A 22,100-nucleotide genomic window follows, 5' to 3' on the forward strand; every position below is an offset into this window, starting at 1 on the left:
ATCATGGTTTATAAGCAGGTAAGATGATATATTGTCATATATTTATAAAATGTGCAAGAATATATTTGGTTTTAGTTTCGCTTAATGAGTTTTCATCCTAGATGTTTTATGCAGTCATTAAGATTGTAAAAAGAGAGCATGTATTTGTAATCTTTAAGAAATCTAGTTTTTTTTTTTTGTTTTTTCTCCAGGTTATAGCACAACATTTGATTTTCCCCGCCACTTTCCACTTACATTTACCATATAGAAAGAAAACCACACACATAATTCTACAATTGCCTAGGAACAGTGGTTGCCATGGCATTTTTAGTTTGATATACGGGATACAGCTGTCTGTATTTCCAAAAATATGACTTGTTTCATTCAGTAGAGAAATGCCCGAGTGCAGTATAATCTGCTTCCTCCTTTTAAGGTTTTCTCATATATAAATATACTTTCTCTTGGTAGTTTTATTCAGGTTTTCAAAGGGTCTTAATCACAAGAGCAAAATTAATGACTAATGCTTATGTAGCACTTACTAACGTTTCAGACCAGGTACTAAGCACATTACTCATTTAATGCTCTTGAAAATCCTCTGAGCCATTACTTTTAGTTTCTGCCAGCTTTACCTCTGACCCAGATGTAAAGAACTATGCTCATTATAAAGTTGTTAAACTTTTAAAGAGTAATACTATTCAAAGAGCAATAGGTCATAAATGGAATTAGGGTGGATTTCTCCCCCTTCTCTACCAGTACATAAAAGTTGTGCCTCTCTGAAGTACCTACTGAATTAATATTTAAGATAATCAGTGTTAGGAATCTTCCTTTAGAAGTTCTTATGGTATGAAGCTTACTTAGACTTTCTACCACTATGACATTTGGGAGCTCATGGGGGAGAAAACGCCTTTCTTTGGTAACCAGCATGTACTAGAGACCACAGCAGAGAGAAGCAGGCCTCTTTCCTGAAGCCATGGTGACAGGACTGAGGGGTCACTTGGGTGATGACTGCCATACAGCCTTGGCTTCCTTTCTGTTATGAACTGAGTTGAGCCCCATTTGTTCCCTTGATTGCCCCTTTACTCAGCCGGAGGCCCTAAAGTCAATCTATAGATGTTCACTACTCTTCTACCCCTAGACACTTTGTTCTGATCACTGACCATAGAGAACCTTGATTCCCAGCATGTCTGTCTTTTTAACTTGATCCTGAGCTCTGATTTCTGGTGATTTATCTTCTCTTTTTTCATCTGAGATGTATTACCAAGTTAGGCCCTCATCTTTGGGCATTTAAAAAATGTCATTAGTAAGGGATTACCACTAATAAGACTTGGTTATATGATATCTCAAAGTATTATAGGGTTGATGAAATGAAATCACAGGTTGCCTCAGGGAGAGAGATTTAAAAACTTTGCAAGAGTATAACCCAGGTTGTAAAATTTGTGTTTTATTTTTCTGATATGCATGGAGAAGGGTTGGAAAGGAAGTATATTGTGGCAGAAAAAGCCCTACTCTGGCTTGATAGTCTTGGATCTACCAATGGGTCTCTTGTCATTTTTTCCATTGTCTTCTTTGTCTTCTACCTTGAAGAATAAGCCATTGAACTACTTTGTGGCTTGAGTTTCTCCTCTGTACAATAAGATTTTGTAACTAAATTTGTAAAAAGCCTCTTCCAGCTCTAGTATGATCAAATTATTTTATTCTTTCGTTGTCTTTTAAAATTGGCCTTTAAGAGATAAAAATGCTTTGTTATGTGGATCTTTGGTTTGATCAGAGTTTATCAGATAGTGAGGCCTAGTCCTGATATTACTTCTCTGAGGATTTTTGAAACTCTAAAGTACAATAACAAAAACAAAACATTGATTGACATCTTTCTCCCTGAACTCATGACTATAACACAAAAGGCAACCCAAGTGCTTTCAGCATCAATAAAAAGGGGCAGAGGATACAAAGTTTGAGGAAGATATGCCAGGTTAATGAGTTTAACTGGAGGATACAATGTTATTGAATAATGAGTTTAAATCTAGACCATTTTGAGTGGCTAGTGGCAAGCTTGGCCACCCAGAATCCCCTGAAAGGATTAATATATAATATATATAATTTTAGTAACCAAAAGATATACAAGTTACAAGTGGTGGTATTTAGACACTTCTAAGCGAATCCAGCTTTAATCTCATTACTTGCTGTCATAGAATGTATTTGAGCAAATTGATAGGAACACCCTTAAAATTGGCAAATAGATGACTGCTTATAGGGTATGGATTTAAGAGCTCCGGGCCCTGATACTACTGCCCTAAGTACAGTAGTCTGGTACCTGACATATCACCTCCATTTCTTACACTCCTTTGCTGATAGGATTTTTCTTAATCTAAGTTGACCTAGACAGGCTAAGACTTGCAGTGCTATCAATGAAGGATCTTAAAACTGGTTTATTGAGAGAACATGAAAATAGAATATATAAGTCCTAGATTTTTTTAGGAGTCCAGAGGAAGTACCATTTAAGGGAATTGGAAGGATGTGGAAAGAGATTCAGGGCAGCAATACAAACATGCCCTCGCCTCACTGAAATAGCATTTTATTTTTAAAAACTTTATAAAGAAAGAAACTGGCATATATGCCTTCGTCCAATACAAGTAAAAAAATGTGTATGTACAAATATAGAGGATATGTATAAAAGGTTGGACACCAAACTTCTGTGAGGTAACCTATATTTGTTGGGGTTTACACTGATTTTTCTCTTTTTCCCCCCTTATCATTGTATGCGTTGTTTGCATGTAATACGGGATTGTGCTAATTTTATGATCAAATCAGTAATAAAACTGAATTCACTATGATTAAAAAAAAAAAACCTTGCCTCTACAATTTGCTTATTTTACAAATTCATTACGGTACCTCATATTTCTAGATCACATTTACTTTATTATAATTACATGTTTTGGAGTTTAAAACTGATCTGTTGTGTAAGTTGTAAAATTATCTTAGAAAGACTTCTTCCATCAAGAGTTAAGAGTTCGAGCTTGACCTTTAGCTAGTTATGTAAAAGGCATTGGGATACAATTCATAGGCAGTGAAATAGTACGTCATAGTATTTATAGAGAATATCCAGTTTGGAGAAGGATAATGTGAATCTGTCATTTAAGAAGAAGGAAAAAAAGTATGAGTTTAAAGACAGTTTCAGTGGGGTAGCTTAGGTTTTCTCCTCTCTAACGCATCCCTCCCCACATGTGGAAATTATAAACAGAAAAACCCAAAGCTTCTAACAGAAACATTTAAATGTCCTTGAAGTTGGGCTACTGTATTTCTGTCCTTTGATTCAAGTTTTTTTTTCCTAATTTTTCTGTTTACATTTTTTGCTTTGACTCTTTTATACAGAATATATTGATTTCAATGACCCACATCTTATAATTCCACTGTGATTAATAAGTGATCTAATAACTTGTACAGAGCTAGGACTCAGTAAATCTACTGAATGCCATTCAATTCTATTTTCTTCAGCTAAATTTAGTTCCATTTTGAACCAGTAAATCCTGATCTGGGTGTGAATTCTGAGGGATTAAGTATCTGGCATGGTTTTCAGCTTGACTTGCCACTTTCCCTAGAGTGTTCTCTTTCTCTGTGCAGCTTTTTCCTTTTCACAGACTGTAAAATTCACTGATGTGCATTCCTGTTAGGGGTGCAGTTTTTCCTAATAGCAGGCAGACTGAGTGACTCTAAAGTAAATAATTGAACATCTCTAATCATTAACCAAAGTGTTTTCCCCTAGTAAGTAAAAAACCTCTGTGTTCTTGTTTTGTAAACCCTTTGGATTTAAATATAGTTTAATCTCAACCTCTTTAAAAAATTTTCAGTCATGATTTGGCCAGATGAAACATATCTCAGTGCCAAAAGCTAAAGACGGTTCTAAACAATTTTTCAACTTTAATTCTTTACATTAAAGTTAAGAAATATTCAGATTTACATATTATACACAGTCATATACCCATCACCAAGATTGAAGCAAGTATTAAGTATTGCGGTTTTATTAAATTCCTTTAAAGTAAGATGGAGGTGCCCGAGGTGACTTCAAGGTGGAATTTTTACACATAATGAATTATGATGAATTTGGCTTATGCAGTGGACTAAGCCCCAGTTCCTGAATGCTGGGCACTGTTGGGATATTAAGGCTGATTATAACGGAGATGGACTCTACTAGGACTCTTACCACCACCTTTAATTGCAGATGAAGTACAGCCGTAGAATAACTACCCCCTTTTATCCATTCTTTTCACTCTAACTCTACATTAGAACTATCATTTGCTTATTTTATTTACAGATCACATTCCCATACTTTACACTAGATGAGCTGCATGTGACATTAGCTAGTATTTATGGAACAGATACTGTATACAGAGCACTGAGCTGAGTTTTCACACATGTCATTTCACATAAGCATCCAGCCCCTTCTGAGGTGTAGGGACTGTTACTTTTCCCACTTTATAGATGAGGAGGCTGAAGGTTGCAGAGACACTAGATGGCCGTGTTCCCGGGCTCAAGCCCTGACATTGTCTCCAAAGCTCATTTGGTAAGCATTACACTAGGCCTCCTTCCAACTTGTAAACCCTCTAGAAGCCTCTCTCCAGCTAGACACCAACTCACATTCAAAAATACCGGATAGCTCCAGCCTGACTAATGCAACGGTGGAATGGTGAAGAGACTATGAGGCACATACTCTTGAAGGACACAGGACTAGGGCTTGAGGACGCAGTGTGGTTGGACACTTGAGGGCCTTCTTTTTTTTTTTTTTTTTTGGCATTTTATTTTTAATGTGTCAAGCTTTTATTTAAATTCCAGTTAATATACAATGTGATATTAGTTTCAGAAGTAGAATTTAGTGATTCATCACTTAGATAACACTCAGTGCTCAACACAAGTACCCTGCTTAATCCCTGTCACCCATTGAGCTCATCCCCCCACCCACCTCCCCTCCAGCAACACTGTTCTCTGTAGTTAAGAGTCACTTTTGGGGCACCTGGGTGGCTCAGTTGGTTAAACGTCTGCCTTCAGCTCAGGTCATGATCCTGGGGTCCTGGAATTGAGCCCAATGTTGGGCTCACTGCTCAGCGGGGAACCTACTACTCCCTCTCCCTCTGCCCCTACCCAACCCCCCCCCATCATGTTCTTTCTCTTAAACAAAGACAGTATTTTTTTTAAGTCTCTTTTATATGCCCCTCTTTTTTTTTTTTCTTTCCCCTATGTTCACCTATTTTGTTTCTGAAATTCTATATATGAGTGAAATCATATGGTATTTGTCTTTCTCTGACTGGACCTATTTCACTTTGTATAATACTCTTTAGCTTCATCCACATCCTTGCAAATGGCAGATTTCATTCTTTTTTACACTAATACTCTATTATACACACACACACACACAGCACATCTTATTTATCCATTCAGCAGTCAGTGGACACTTTGGTTCTTTCCATAATTTGTTGTTGATAACACTGCTATAGACATCAGGGTGCATGTCCCCCTTTAATGTGGTATTTTTATATTCTTTGGGTGAATACCTAGTAGTTCAATTGCAGGCTTGCAGGGTGGCTCTATTTTTAATTTTCTGAGGAACCTCCATACTGTTTTCAAGCGTGGCTGTACCAGTTTGCATTCCCACCAACAGTGTAAGATGCCTCCCCTTTCTGTGCATCCTCACCAACATCTGTTGTTTCCTGTGTTGTTGGTTTTAGGCATTCTGACAGGTGTGAGGTGATATCTCATTATAGTCTTGTATTTCCCTGACGATGAGTGATGTGGAGCATCTTTTCATGTGTCTGTTGGCCATCTGTATGTCTTCGGAAAAATGTCTATTCCTGTCTTCTGCCCATTTCTTGACTATTGTTTTTTTGGGGTGTTGAGTTTGATAAGCTCCTTATTGGTTTTGGATTCTAGCCCTTTATCAGCTACATCATTTGTAAATGTCTTCTCCCACTCTGTAGGTTACCTTTTAGTTTTGTAGATTGTTTCCTCTGCTGTGCAGAAGCTTTTTATCTTCATGAAGTCTCAGTAGTTCATTTTTGCTTTTGTTTTCCTAGCTTTTTATATGGGAACTCATGATGTGTTTACTTAAGCAACTGTGGTGGTTTAGTGAGTCTGCTTTCTAGAAGTAGTCATTCTTGAGTTAGGAGTCTCTCTATTCTTGTGTGCTAGCTAAGTATATTCCACCCACATTCCTCAGTACACACCACATTTCTTGGTGCAGTCTATTTAGGAACACCTAGATCTTCTAACTTAAATGCTGCTGCTTTTCCTCTGGGCTTTTACCCAAGAAAAGGATGTTTGCAGTAGATACAGAACATCCCTTTCTCAAGGCTTGGGGGTTCCTCTACTATGGTCTTAATAGTGATATTTAACACAAAATAACTCCAAGTTTGATTTTTATTACCTTACCTTACCTTTCCTTCTTAGCTGATTGGAGTTATTTTCTAAAAGTCTTTAAAAAAGAAAGCAGGGGCACCTGGGTGGCTCAGTCATTTAAGTGTCTGACTCTTGATTTTGGCTCAGGTCATGATCCAAAGATTATGAGATCGAGCCCTGTGTGGGGCTCTGTGCTGGGGGTGGAGCCTGTTTAAGACTCTCTCTCTCTCTCTCTCTCTCTAACAACAAAAACACTTGTCTCTGTCTTAAAAGACAAATATATATTAAGCTATTTCCTTGAACACTAACAGTAATATTCTACCTCAGGATAAAACTTATATTTCCATCATTAATCTGTTGCTGATTATCTAAACTCTCACCATTCTTATTCTTTGAAAACTTCTGCTCTTGGACCATCCTATGTAAATTGTTAAAATTACATTTTTGTCATAAACTTAATAAGTCTTAACCATAATTATAGCATGGAATCCAGTTATGACAAGTCATATACATCTTCCTGTTACCACTCCGTGACAATCTTGGTGTTTTCCTTAATGTCTTCCTTCTCAGTCTCTTGGATCCAAATGCAGCTCTAATAATGTATGTCCGTTTACTTTCATGTTACACCTACAAGACAGGGTAAAGAGAGTTAAGTACTAGAGGATAAAGTTACAAAATATGTGTTCCTTCAAAATGTTCACGTCTTTGCCCTTCTTTTCCCACAACTGTCTTCATAAATACTATTGAAAATTTTTAGTAAAACTAAAAATCTGTATATTTTGACAAATTTTAAATTCTTTATTCATACAAATTATGAATCTCCTGAAAAAAGAAGTTAGCTTATTTTAAGACCTGTAGGGATGTAAATGAAACACGTGAATCTATTTTTATTTTGTCTTTGAGTTATGGTTAGGTTCATGTAAACTTGTAAGTCCTTATATGCAAAGTCTTCCCTTCTAATGTCTTTACTGTATATTTTATTATGACCAAAATTTAAGAGCTCTAACTCCTAAACAGATATTGTCATATGAGAAATTCATGACTAATTCAAGTCATGACTGCTTTTATCAGGTAATAGAAAAGACCAACAAATGACAGTGATTGGGAATCTGGCCTACAGAGGAACACAGGTCTAGACCTCATGGAAGCAATCAGTCTAAGCATGGGAAACATGTTTTCAGCATGGAAGGAGGAGGAAAATTAAATGCTGCCCAAATTTGTGCATTCAGCAATGACTTATTGATCACTTCCTGTGCTCTTACTGGTAAACTAGGTCTGTGAGAGGAAGAAGGCATGCTTTAATAGGGCTTTACAGAGTAAAATCACCTGAGAAATAAAATGACCTATTCTATTGCTTTTGATTTTTACATCATTATTTTGAAAAGTGAAGTGCCACATTTTTTTAGGAGAATTTTCAGCCTTTTTCCTCTTTCCTAAAAACTCCTAAATTTGCTAATTTTATAAGATAGCAAATTAAAGTTTTCAAACCCAGAGATATATCCTTAATCAATAAGAAAAAAACTTTACATTCTACTCAAAAATATTTAAATACTGCTCATCCAGCTGCTTAATATAATAGATTTCTTTCTCAGCCCTTCATTGCCAAAGGTACTCCTGATTGTTTCAAATGTCCAAACTGCAGTGAGGGATCTGTCCCCATATCCACTCCAGAGCGGGGCAGGGGTGAGGAATGGCCCTTAGATTTAATCAGAATTGGCTTTAGTAACTGAATCAATCTGGGTTTAGATGGTAAGTTTTACTCTTTCCTTACTGGATTAGGTCTCAAAGCTCTACAGAATTGAGAGGAGAGGAGGTTGGTGGCTGCAGCTATTCCTCCTTTGGAATGAAGGATATTTAGTGGTTTGACTACCAGTCAGGTCATCCAGGTGCCACCCTGTGTGTCCCCTTGTTAAGAGAAGTTATCCTCAGTGAGAGACATGTTCCATCAGGTGCATACCATCATGGACCCGACTATGCTCTCTCCCTGTGACATGACCTGCCCTCCTTTTTAGTACTAAACACAATTCACAGTGATGACAAGTAACTCAAACTTTCCCTCTTTCTTTCTTCTCTGACAGACATATGAAATTACAAAAAGTAAAGTTTGCTTCATTTTTCTTCATGTGTAGCAAGGCATTAGGACTACAAACACTGTATGAACTAGTTCCCTTCTGTTAGGTGTACTTGCATTGTCTCAAGATTGGAATGACTCAAGATTTCCATCTTCTCCTAATTCACATTTATCAAGGCCTTTATTCACAAGAGGAGAAGACAGTATTTCATTCCTTCTTTCATTCACTCAACAGTTATTTATTGAGAGACTTCTATGAGCTAGACATTAGTCTGGAGATACAACCGTGAGAAAAGTAGGAAGAAAGAAAAAATTTCTTATATTCAATTCCAATGGAAGATAGTAAAGAAGGTGAATAAGCCAATAACATGGTAGGTTCTAGAGCTATTAAATGCTGAGCATAAAGATCAAGCTGGGAAAAGGGAAAAGTATAGGGGGAAAAGCTCATTGAAAAGGTGACATTTGAGAAATTAACTGAAGAAGATGAGAAAGACATCATATTAAAGAGCATTCCAGGTATGAGAACAGGAAGTACAACCACCTGAGGTGGGAACACTCTGGCACGCTTGAGCAGCATGAAGGCCAGTGTGGCTGGAGCGGAGTCTGCTACTCCATTCTCAGAGGAGGAGGTGGTCAGAGAGATCTAGGGGCTAGGTGGTCAACTGCTTTAGGAGTCCTCACAAGGACTTTGGCCTTGTGCCCATTTGGAAACTGTTAGTGGGTTATGAACAAAGTGACCTAGTCAAACTTCTATTTTAATAGGATCCTTTTGCTGGAGTGTTGAGAAAGGGCTGTAGAGAAGCAGTGTGGAAGCAGATTCCAGTTAGGAGGTTCTTGATAATTCAATCAAACTGGGTGAGCCAACAGGATGGACTTCCTGTGGGCTGTGAGGAAGAAAGGAGATGAGAGAGAGAGAGAGACAGACAGAGATATGAAAGGAGATGAGGATGATCCAGAGTTACTGGCCTGAACAAATGGAGGGGAATGACTTGCTCTTTACTGAAACAGGAGAGACTGCAGGAACAGGATTATTTTTCATGGAAGAGGGGAAAGGAAGGATTATTAGGACCTCAGTTTTAGACATGCCATCTAATCACCTTAGATATTAAATAGAAGATCGAGGTCCAGGATCGAGGCATAAGTTTAGAATTAGTCAACATTAATAATACATAAATCCAAGGGAATAGAGATGACCAACAGAGTGAACATAGATACTAAAGAGAGTGTATCCAAGGACTGAGATGAAAAACAACCCTAAAAGAAAAGGGAGCATTGGGATCTGTGCAGAATAGGAAGGTGGTCATCTGGAGGTAAGAAAAAAAGAATTTTAAGAGGGTGTTCAGTGCTGCTAACAGGTCAAATAAATGAGTTCAAAGAATTAGCCACTAGTTTAGTGTGGTGGTCGTCACTGATGACTTTGATAGGAATAGTTTTAATGGATCAGAAGTTGGGAAATAGCTGGTTGGAAGGGTTCAAGTGGGGGATGAGAAACTGGAGACAAAAAACTATGAACAGCTCCTTTAAGCAGGTTAACTGTAAAGAGAAAGAGATGACATGGCTGGGCGCCAGGAGGCACCAGGCAGCCAGCTGAGGCAGGACGGTCTTAGGGTCTGCTGACAGTCACATGCTGGGAGTGTGAGCATTAGCCGGCTATAGAGTCGGTGACCTCAGATGACCTTGCCTTGGGTAGACATAGAAATTTTTGAGATGTTTGTCACTAATACATTAGTACAAAAAAAACGATTAATCAAGCCAGCTGTTTTAATGTACAGATATTCTTCCGTTTTCACCTCTTACTTTACATCAATATTTTCTCCATAATTTTCTTTGAAAGCTAGTTTTTGACTGTAATGCTTATGAGTCCTCTACATTTTAATTGGTTGTTTGTATGCCATTCTTCCATCCTAGCCTAAGTTTCTTGAGAAGGACCATATTTATTTTACTTTACATATCCATCTCCTAGTTCAGCTCCTGGCACATGGCAGATGCTCCGTAAGTGGTTTTGCATGAATGACTCTTATGTCTCACATTGGTATATGAAGCAGTTGATATAAAGGTCGGTCTCTTCCTGAAGTTCCGCTGTTAATTTCTAAATAGAGATCGTGTCTGGTCATTTTGTTTTCCAGAATCCCTGTGGAGCAGGCATAGTGAGGACTGGCTCACTGCAGCTCAGTAGTACCTCTGTCAGCAGTTCATCTTTGAAAAGGACAAAGCGAAAAGCACCTTCCCCACCCTCCAAAATACCCCTGCATCAAAGTGCTGAACATAGTCGTGTGCTTGGTAATGTTATTTTTCCCAGTAGATATTATGTGTGTCTTGTTTCACATACACAGTAAAGTGAGATAGGTTATGAATCAGGTCTTTTTACTAAAAAACAAACTTAAGCTTTTAATTAATTTTAGTAATATTAATAGTCTGATTATTCTCACTGAACTACCTTTTTAAAATCTGCAACATAACGAAAAAATAATGATTGTACAGCTCCCTGATCCTAAAATTGAGCTTGAGATCCTTTGTGACACTCTGACTCCAGGATTGACTACCTGTAGGAAGGGGAACCTAAGGAGATTTTAGTTGTATTGAAGCTGGATGGTGAAATGGCTTCTAACAAAGTTAGGGCTATCTCTTCTCAAATTCTATAAAAATAAAGCTACTAAGGAATTGCTACATCCGTGAGTGTGGCTTGTTTCTAAGTTGTGCTGCTTCTGTCCTCCAGCCCTGCAGACAGGACATACAGTTCCTACAGACGGTGTTTTGGAAGCAAACTCTCCCGAGGAGCTGGCCAGCCCAGGTAGGACGCCTTTGTTCCACATCACGTAGTTACTGAAAAAGACTTTTCATGTTGGTTGAGGGAATGAATCTAGTTATAACTTAACTCTGTGTAGGAAAGAGATACAGATGCGTTGACTCTATTTCCCAAATTTTATATGGTGAAATGAAAAAATCTCCACCCTGGGTTGAGTATGAAACTGACAGAACTCAAAATTTCAGTTCCGTGATGGTACCTAAGACTTTTCTGTATGCAACGTCAGATTACCACTTCTTAATGTCCCTCCCAAAAGGTAGGACACATCTTAGTTCAGGATGTACCTTAGTGTGTTCACTAGAAAACTTACACCAAAGTGTAAGGTCCCGTTCTTCATGCAACTGTCTGAGGCATGAATTCAACATACATAGTGTCCTAATTCAGTGGTAAAAAATTGTTATCATGAAACATTTTCTATTATATGGTCTCATTTGGATTCTCCAAATAAATGCCTGTAAAAATAAAATAATTTAATACTGTTTCCCTATATTTTTAATAGTAGCTATTATAAGAATGAACGTGATAAAGTTTCTTAATTCTTGGACATAAATGAATATGACTACTGTCTAACCAAAAATAGAATATTACTATGCCAGTATTTTAGCATAGGGATAATTTTATAGGTATGAAAATAGCTCAATATAACCCTACCTAATTTTTCTAATTAATATTCATAAACACAGGAGAAATTCAGGTGCACCCAAATGCTCCTAAATATTTAATCCTTAGGTGATTTTTAGGTATTTGAGACTGTGACATGTCTTATATAGGAATTCTCCTGTCCTCTTTGATTAAAAACATTACCATAATATAACTAGTCATGGTTTTTCTTATTTCTTAAGTCCAACCCAGAATAATACCAATGATACTGTTTTGTCCTACAAAGGAATTTTGTTAAATAATATCAAACTATATAAGTGACAGACGATTTGAAAGTATTAGAAAAAAGGTGTGAATGCTATTCAAACTTTGCTTGATATCTATTTCTCTTTCTCTTCCTTTTTCCCCCTAGTTACCTCTTCTTGTTTAACGCACGGATAATTGTGAGCTAACCAATCTGATTTCTTCAAAATGCTTCTTGTTCTCTGCTTGCCTTAATTCTGTTGTCTAAGTGCCATTTCCACAGATTTTACTTCTTTGGCAGAAGCCTCCCTTGGCCCTGGGCTCCCCAGTCACGAGCAGTGCACTGTGCCCAAACTGCTGGATGAAGCCCCTCTCTCCGAGGGCCCAGGAACACCCGAGGCAGCTGTAGCATCTCTGACAAGTAGGTAACTGGGCCTTTCCTGCCCAGTGGTTCAATGCAGATTAAGATTATCACCATGGAAAAATTTGGTTACTTGGTCATCCCTTGTGTAAAAATGTCTCAAAGAAATAGTAGTTTCCCCCTTTCACTTGAAATTCGATTATAGGTTTGGAGTTGGAATGTTTTCCCTAACCAGATAGATGAATATGGCAAAGCATGGCTTTGGGGGATTTCAGCTTTTCTTCTATTTGGCTCTCTGCTTTTTTGAGCAAAACTTTTTGAACTCTGTTATTTCCAGTGTTTAACTTTATGAATATAAAGGATTATATTTATATTTTTTCTTTCTTGAACTACTCTTTTGTTATCTAGGCATGGCTTATTTTCTGTAGTATTGCTTTTGACTGAGATTTTTTTTTTTTTTAATTTTTTTTTTATTTATTTATGATAGGCAAACAGTGAGAGAGAGAGAGGCAGAGACACAGGCAGAGGGAGAAGCAGGCTCCATACACCGGGAGCCTGACATGGGATTTGATCCTGGGTCTCCAGGATTGCGCCCTGGGCCAAAGGCAGGCGCTAAACCGCTGCGCCACACAGGGATCCCTTGACTGAGATTTTTATGTTAAGTTATTGGAATTGTTTTGTTACCAGATGGCAAAAATTTATAGTTAGGTAATAACTGTATTTCATCATAAATAATTTTATTCAGTTTTTTATTAGCTCAGAGTGAGTCATTATTTATAATTAATATCACATACTGCTTATTGTAATGCAAAATTGTGTGGACAGGTTGGAAGATAGTTTGAGAAGTTTTTAAAAATAAAACGTAAGCATTCATTGTCAGTACAACCCAGCAATCCCGCTCCTAGGTATTTTCCAAGAAAAATGAAAACCTCTGTGGATGCAAAAACTAACATGTAAATTTCTATAGGATTTTTAGTCATAATTGCCCAACATGAGAAACAACCCAATGTCCCTAAACTGAGGAATGGGTAGACTATGATTAATCCATACCTTGGGGTACTACCACCAAAACCATAAAAAGGAATGACTACTACGTGCAATGACATGAGTGAATGTCAAACACATTATGTTAAGTGGGGGAGCCAGTCTTAATGGCTAGATGCTGTGTGATCTCATTCTTGTAAGGGCAAAGCTATGGGGAAAGTAGTTAGCAGAGTCCAAGGTTAGGGGCAGGGGATGATTACCAACGGACCTGGGGCGGTTTTGGAGATTGATGGACTTATTCCCTATCTTGATTGTAGTGGCAGTCACTCAGCTGTATATCTGTGAAAATGGGAATATTCCAAAGTGGATTCCAGAAGTGAATTTTACTGAATGTGAATTTTATCTCAGTTGTTAAAGAAGAAAGAGAAAACGGCTCTGTCTGGCAGCAACTGAAATAGTATCTAATAGAGTGAGCATTTTTTGAATGAATAAAAAGAAATAGTTCACCAGAATAAATGTTATTTTTTAAAAAGATTTTATTTATTTAAGAGAGAGAGAGAGAGAGAGAGAGAGCGCTTGAGCAGGGAGAGGGGCAGGAAGAGGGAGAGAATCTAAAGCAGACTCCATGTTAAGTGGAGACACCGAAGCGGGGCTCAATCTCAAGAGCCTGAGATCATGACCTGAGCTGAAAGCAAGAGTGAGATGCTCAACCGACTGAGCCACTGACGCACCATCCCCCATTTTTAAAAAAGATTTTATTCATTTATTTGAGAGAGAGTGCTCACCCTCGCTTAGGAAGAGGGGATGAGGGGAAGGGGATAGAATAGATATAATTTAATATGATTTTATTTTATCAAAGAGAAGGATTTCAATCATATCCAGGAAAAATATACAAAGCATCCCAAAAGTCTCAGTGAAATTATAAGCTTTAATTATTTAAAAGTAAAATGCTACAAAACTTACAAACATGTCTTCTAAAAGCTTGTATATAAATTTCATTTTTACATATTACATTTTGTCAATTTTAAAGAATTTTTGAATTTTTATTTTTTGTTTCAATGTTGCTTTCCCTAGAAGAACTGAGAACCTTAAGATAAAAATATTCAAATCATAGGGCAGCCTATGATGGTGGCGCAGCGATTTAGAGCCGCCTGCAGCCTAGGGCGTGATCCTGGAGACCCTGGATCGAGTCCCATGTCGGGCTCCCTGTGTGGAGCCTGCTTCTCCCTCTGCCTGTGTCTCTGCCTCTCTTTCTCTCTCTCTGTGTCTCTATGAATTAAAAAAAAAAAAATCTTAAAAAGCATCTAAAAATATTCAAATCATATAAAGCTAAGTAAAGGTAAAAATTGCAATAATTAAACTTTTAAAAGATGACTTCTGTATTATTTTTAACACACTTTGGAAGTTGTTAAATCTTGAAACTTCACAAAGATTTTGAACAGTGTGTTCTTTGAAAGTAAGTATTCTTCCCTTAAAACTTATGAAGCTGATGGAACACCTGGGTGGGTGGCTCAGCGGTTGAACATCTGCCTTTGGCTCAGGGCGTGATCCCGGAATCGAGTCCCACGTCAGGCTCCCTGCAAGGAGCCTGCTTCTCCCTCTGCCTGTGTTTCTGCCTCTGTCTCTCATGAATAAATAAATAAAATCTTTAAAATCTAAAAAAATAAATCTTTTAAATAAATTTTATAAAATCTAAAAACTTACGAAGCTGAAATATAATAGTTGTGCTATGATATTTGTGAAATTTATTCATTGTTCACAGCCCCTACCCAATCTTTTTTTATTGTAGTCCTCAAATGTGGCCATCATACATATAACAAATGCAAAACAAACTTGATTTATTATTTTTTGAAGCCTGGGGAAATTTGTGCTAGTCAGACAACCAACTCTAAAAGTTTTTTTGGAATTTTAGAATTTTAAAAAATAATCCCAGCCTTTCCTGAGACTTTTAAGAACAGGAATATTCTTGAAGCTAGCTAAATTTTTTTTTTTTTTTTTGTAGGTAAGCCTGTGTGATGCTTGTAACTACCAAGTTACAAAATTTCAGAAAAATAATTTGAAAAGATTTTTGAAATATGTAACTCATTCTTTATACTGTAATTAACTGAGATCAGTTTCTCAGTGAGAGACTCCATACTTAAAAGAGTAAAATACTTTTAAAAATTTATTTATTTATTTATTTATTTATTTATTTATTTATTTGAGAGAGAGCAAGAGCATTTGCATGCCCATGCCCAGGAGTGGGGGTGGGGAGAAATGAGGGGTGAAGGATGGGGAGGGTGGGATAGAGGCAGAAGGAGAGATTCTCAAGCAGACTCACTACCGAGCATGGAGCCAAAAAAGGGCTCATCTCATGACCCTTGAGATCATGACCTGAGCTGATACCAAGAGTCAGATGCTTAACATACTGAACCACCCAGGTGGCCTTATGTCAAATACTTTTGTTGGGTAAGAGAGAAATAGAGATAACAATAATTTGCTAAGTGTTACCTCAGTTAATCTAACTTGCTGAAGAGCTTAATATATGCCAAGGGGCCATTTATAAAACACATTTGTATCTAAACTGGAACAGCCATTCATTTTCTCAGTTTTCAGATTATATAAATATACTCTTACTACACAAATATGTGCTATTGCAGATGCATAATATGGTACATTGTTCTCATAATGACACTGTCACATGTCATAATAAAACAAGACTTGCCAAAATATATTTTTTTTAAATTAACTTAAATCAAATGCCTTAATATTTTTTTGGTTGAGAAATCTACTTTTTTCATTCACCATGAAACTGTCATTAAAAGTTTCCATATTTGTTTATTAAATAGCATAAATAGCACAATTTTCTGTTGATCTGCCTAGAGATAAAGACATTTTAAGTACTTTTAATATTCTTCTAATAGGTTGAAGTGTTTATTTTGTGGATGTGCTGATCACTATGATCCAATGTTATACCACCTCTCCTCCCCCATTGGGGTAAAATTAAACTTTGTTCAGCTGCTATTATGCAAATGGAAGTGTGAACTTATATTTAAATAACGATTCAGAACCTCATTCTTTGGTTTAAATTAACTTTCACAGCTAGTGTGGACAGCAATTAGGATGTCTCCTCTTTTAATCTGTTGGCCATTTGTTGTTCGTGTTAAAGAAATGATGAAACACATTCTTATATGATGAAGTATTAACTGCAGCTTTTGAAAAGAATCTCTCACACACACACATGCACATATGGATATGGGATGATTTTTCAGACAGTTAAGTGGACAAACAAGTTGAAAAACATCAGGTATAGTATGCTTCCATTTATACTAAATGAACTAACAGAAAAGAGAGAAGGTAGCAGGAGTATGCAAATCCGCTTGTATGCTCATTATACTTTCTGATAATATATAGGAAAAACCTTAAAGGAAGTTGCCTCTAAGAATCAAACTGAATGGGAATAATATTCATTGTATAATACTTGTTTGTATTTTCAAAAAGTGTATTAAGCATCTAAGTCAGTGGCTTTATTTTATTTTATTTTATTTTTTTTACTTTTTTTAAATTTTTATTTATTTATGATAGTCACACACAGAGAGAGAGAGAGAGAGAGAGGCAGAGACACAGGCCGAGGGAGAAGCAGGCTCCATGCACTGGGAGCCCGACGCGGGATTCGATCCCAGGTCTCTAGGATCGCGCCCTGGGCCAAAGGCAGGCGCCAAACCGCTGCGCCACCCAGGGATCCCATAAGTCAGTGGCTTTAAACCCTTGTTTTTTATTACAATCACCTTAGGAGCCTTAAAAATTCCTGGTCCCACCCTTCCGAGGTTCTGATTTAACAGCTATGGAGGAGGATGTGAACATCATTTTTAAAAGGGGCTCAGATCATTCTCCATTGTTGTGATAACTACTGAGTCAAATTTTTTAAGTGTACTTGTAAACAATATAAAAATCTCATGTTCTTTTAATTTACGTTTAGAGCTATTGTATGAATGTAAAAGTCATTTAAATTCAAAGATCTGTAAATGTCTTTCAGAGGTAGACATCTGATATAACTTATGAGTTTCAATAACTTTTTTCTCTACCATGAATAAAACCTAGTGTGATAGCATATTTTTATAAATATATTCTATGTTTTCTAATATATATTCTATGTTTTTAGAGTTGTATATGCCTGAGATAATTAGCTTGCACGTTAATGTGATTATTCACCATTAGAAGAGTATTTTATTAGTTTTGGACTGGCTTTTAAAAGAGCCAGCTAATTATTAATTTTAAAAAATTCTTTTCCTGCTCAGATTGCATAGGATGAATGAGGCAAATTAATATTTAGGATTATATCTTCATTTCTTTGTAGCTGGAATAAGCTCTGATCATAGCCTTGAAGAGATAGATGAAAAGGAAGAACTGAGTGAAGTGCCTAAAGATGAGGCTGAAAACACTGCTCTGAAGTCACAAGACGTCCCTTTTGGATCTACAGATATAATAAATACACTGAAAAATGATCCTGACTCAGCCCTTGGCAATGTTACTGGAGAGTCCTCACAAAACTCCAAAGAAGAAAAACAAGAAGCTAGAAACACAGATGGACAGTAAGTAGTCTATGTGCCAGAAGGGTTGGTGATGGTTTGTTTAATTAATACTTGTCTCTGAATTATAGATCTGATATTTTAAACACAAATATAGTAAGTAGTCCCTTAGTTTAGATTCTAGTCACCATAATTATAAGAATGCTTATTAATAAAGTATCCATTTGCATGTTTTGTTTTTAAATCTCAAATTTAACAGTTCTGGTATCGCTATGTCAGATAAGCTATAGCATGTAGTTAATTTGTATGACTTAAATATAAAAGTGTGTGTATTGTATGGGTTTTCCCTATTTTCTGTTTGATCTAAATGACACATTTAATTTTTTATTTTTCACCAAATGCTTCTCAAGGATTTTCACTGATTTTATAAAACAATTATGCATATTAGATTATGATGTTAAGTTACTAATATTATTTTTACAGTCAACTTTATAATGCAGAGAGTGCACTTTCCCCTTCATCCTGGGAATTGAAATCTATACTACAGTACACTTATACGGTGTTAGAAATGCCACAACGTGAATAAAGATGAAATCAAGTAGGCAAAATAAACCATCTTCGTCAAAGTTTTACTGTAATTTGCATGGGATTGTCTCCAAATTAAACCTTTCTATCACAAAAAAAAACAAAACCAGTTGAGGTCAGTCCACATCCTGATTTGGCAGAAGTTGGCTTTGCCAGATCCAAGACTAGTTTAGTTTTCTTTTCCTTTAAAAGACAAATAATAACAAAAAGACACTGTTTTTTGGAAAAGTGTCCCTTTTACCAAGCTCTTTAGGTCTTCTTTGTAATAGGACCACTCTTTGAAAGCTAATGGTTCATAGCAGCATTTCCTCTCTATTGTATTTTTTCTTTGCTATTAAATTTCCAGTATTTGGCAGAAAGAAAATGATTATTTCAATCCATCTGTCTTTGGAAATTATTGCCTGTTTTCTCATCTGGGGTGTGTGTGCACGCACGTGCTTAAATAGTATCAATATATAACATACCATATCCTATTTTTGCAGAGGACCACATATGATGGTATATGATGCAGGTAATGGAGAGAGGGTAATTGACCATGTAAAAGACTTGAAGTCATTGGGCACAAACCAGGAGAACGGTGAGTTCTAGTAGCCAACATTGTCACAGTACTTACTATTTTCTAAGGAGCCATGCTTAACACCTTATGTAAACTCATTTAATTTTATATATTAACTCATTTATGGTCTTATTATTTTTAGTTCTACTTTGTTTTTGATTGAGCCAAAATGATATTATGTAATTCGCAAGAGTTCCCATAATTAGTAGGTAGTGGACCTTGGATTTGAACTAACTCAGGCAATATTACTATTTAAAGTGTGCTATTAACGACCATGTGTACTATTTTTGTTGTTAAATCTTAGCAGTTGTCTAACCTACTATCTTGGATCTAAAAGATGTGTATTCTATGCATCTATGTGTGATGGATTTCTCTTTTTTTCTTTTTTACTGACTCCCAAGTCCAAACCTGTTTTCCTTCATACTCAAGTTGCTTTACTTGAGTGAAACTTGTGTGCCTGGTTTTTAAAGTCAAAATCATCTAATTATGTGGTGTTATTTACCAGAATCTTCAATACCCTCACCCCCAAATCAAGACAATTTCTTCTCTTTGCTATGATCTATTTCACGTTATTCTATCTTTCGGGCTATGCTCATTTTTTTTTCTTTGCAAGGAATATAATTTTCCACCTACCTTCACCCATCCAACTACTCTCCAAGTCTTGCCAGTTCATTTGTTACTTGTTTACTAGAAGCCATGTATTTCTCTAAAAGGTCTTGACTCCTTAACCAGATTGGACAGGTTTTTTTTAGAGAAATTACATACGATACTTTGACTTCCTCATAGCACGTAGTAGAATACTAACATATTGTTAAAATACATACATTCATCGACTCAAGTTTTTTACTTTATGATGGTATGAAAGTGATATGCTTTCAATAGAAACTATACTTCAGAATCTGAATTTTGGTATTTTCCTGGGCTAGCAATATCATCCTCTTGCATGATTCTGGGCAGCAGCAGTTGCAGGTCCCAGTCAGCCCATGAGGGTAAACAACCTGTACATCTACCACTATTCTCTTGTGAGGAGGCTCTGTGAGAGATGGTTTTGCCCAACTATACGCTAATGTTTTGAGCACATTTAAAGTAGTATAGGCTAAGCTATTGATATCTTGTAGCTTAGATGTAGTAAATGCGTTTGACTTATCAATATTTTCAAGTTATGATGGGGTTATTGGGATGTAGCCCCTTTGTAAGTTGAGAAAGAGCTATACTTAAGGTTGAATTTCAGAAATCTGATACTGCACAAATACAAGATGCAAGGAAAGTACAATGGTATTTTAAGGAGATGTGAAGGAATTGGCTTATGAATTCTCATACTCCAGTCTGTTAATATGCAAAAGTTGGTGAAGATTCTTAGAAAACATAGGGATATACATATTCATGTTTGGATAAAATGTGGATTATCCCAGTGTCACATACAGATAGATAGATATGGATATATGTTGTTTTACCTGCAACAAGTTTGTTCTAGGGTCACAGGTATAGTTCTGTAATAATATATATATTTTTTAATTTACATTTGATTTGCAATGACCTTTGTTGACTCTAGGTGAGTTTTTCCTACTTTTTAAAATCAAAGTATTTAGGTGATTTTACTTATTCACGAGAGACACAGAGAGAGGGGAAGAGACATAGGCAGAGGGAGAAGCAGGCTCCCTATGGGGAGCCTGACGGGACTCAGTCCCCAGGACCCTGGGATCATGACCTGAGCTGAAGGCAGATGCTCAACCTGTGAGCCACCCAGGTGCCCCATAGGTGATTTTTTAAGTAAATAATTTCTCTTATCTTAATTAGTTCTCTTCCTTCTTTTTTAGCTATCCCATATACTTGTTTCAATGATCCTTAAGTCAGATGATTCATTTTGTAGTTGTTGGTGTCAGTTTTGAGTAGGGACAGGACAGGATAGCACAAAATCTACTTCTTCCTTCTACTGGCTATCACTGGAAAATGGCCTAACTAACCATTCATTGACATTTGGTTAGTGTCATTGTCAGGTCTTTGTAAGGATGGATTAGCTACTAAATTCAGCAATGATTCTAGGTTTCCAGGCTTATCATTGGGAATAACTATGAGATTTTGATGAGCGATTCAGAATTAGAGAATAGTGAAAAATAGACATTTGGAGTTCTAAAACCAATTAGTTAGGGTTTGTTACAGGGAACTGACTTGAAAATATATTGTTGATACTTTGTTTTGGAAAATATTTCTCTTGTGTGACTGAGCTATACTATTCATTGGAAAATGAGAATTAAGCAAGAGAGAAGGAAATATATTTACATTCATTTCCTGGTGCCAGGGACCATTTCTTCTTACATTCTTTCGTCCTCATAGCAGTGTTGACAATAGTACTTTTCATATAGATATTAAAAATACTTGTGAATCAAGTAAATAAGAGAAATGTGCAGAAGTGTGCTTTTTTGATGATTCTTAATCAAATGTGTCACTAATCATAAAAGTTAATTATTAGTCATCAAGAGGTCAGTTGTATAGACAATAAATATTCTGATAATCAGTTTTAGGAATTATTTCTTTAAGGAAGAATAAAAATGAATTCCATTTAAAAATTAGATATTTAATATAAGAATCTTGTAACATAGTAGAAAACATACCAACATGACCAAAACAAACAAACAAAAAGAACCCATGCAATTAGATAGTGTACAAATATGAAGGTATTTTAAGAAATTGTTTGTATACAAATCTACCTGGCAACATGATATTTTTCTCATGCACACATATTTTTTCTTTTCTTTTCTTTTTTTTTTTAACAGAGGAACTATTTAAAATAGCTCATGACATTTTAGGCACTGAATTTGTTCTTTATCTTGTAAGTAAAAATGAGTGACAATACAACTATAGAGAAATACTTGACATTCTTTCACAATCTGACTCCCAAGGCTCACATTTCACTTGAACAGTGCAAACTACTGTTCCTGGAAGGGGGGGAGGCCACCAAGGATTTTGAAGATGTGGCTAATTGGTCATCCATGAGAAATAATTCTGGGCATTTGGCTAGAGGAACC

The 22,100-nt window shown here is 36.4% G+C and overlaps 1 protein-coding gene across 14 annotated transcripts in view; it reads left to right on the forward strand.

Annotated features, from left to right (window-relative positions):
* The window catches only part of COBLL1 (cordon-bleu WH2 repeat protein like 1), a 159,981-nt gene that overhangs the window by 127,372 nt on the left and 10,509 nt on the right, over positions 1-22,100 (forward strand). For 6 of the 14 annotated variants that reach the window (XM_072810953.1, XM_072810954.1, XM_072810957.1 and 3 more), the window contains 5 exons: positions 10,558-10,711; positions 11,148-11,222; positions 12,364-12,501; positions 17,762-17,996; positions 19,001-19,095. In XM_072810953.1, coding sequence (XP_072667054.1) covers positions 10,558-10,711; positions 11,148-11,222; positions 12,364-12,501; positions 17,762-17,996; positions 19,001-19,095 — 697 coding nt within the window. The remainder of the gene's footprint in view (positions 1-10,557; positions 10,712-11,147; positions 11,223-12,363; positions 12,502-17,761; positions 17,997-19,000; positions 19,096-22,100) is intronic. The other 8 variants (XM_072810955.1, XM_072810956.1, XM_072810965.1 and 5 more) reach the window with 2 other exon arrangements.

The sequence above is a fragment of the Canis lupus genome, chromosome 34, assembly GCF_048164855.1.
Source record: "Canis lupus baileyi chromosome 34, mCanLup2.hap1, whole genome shotgun sequence".
NCBI classification, from domain to species: Eukaryota; Metazoa; Chordata; class Mammalia; order Carnivora; family Canidae; genus Canis; species Canis lupus.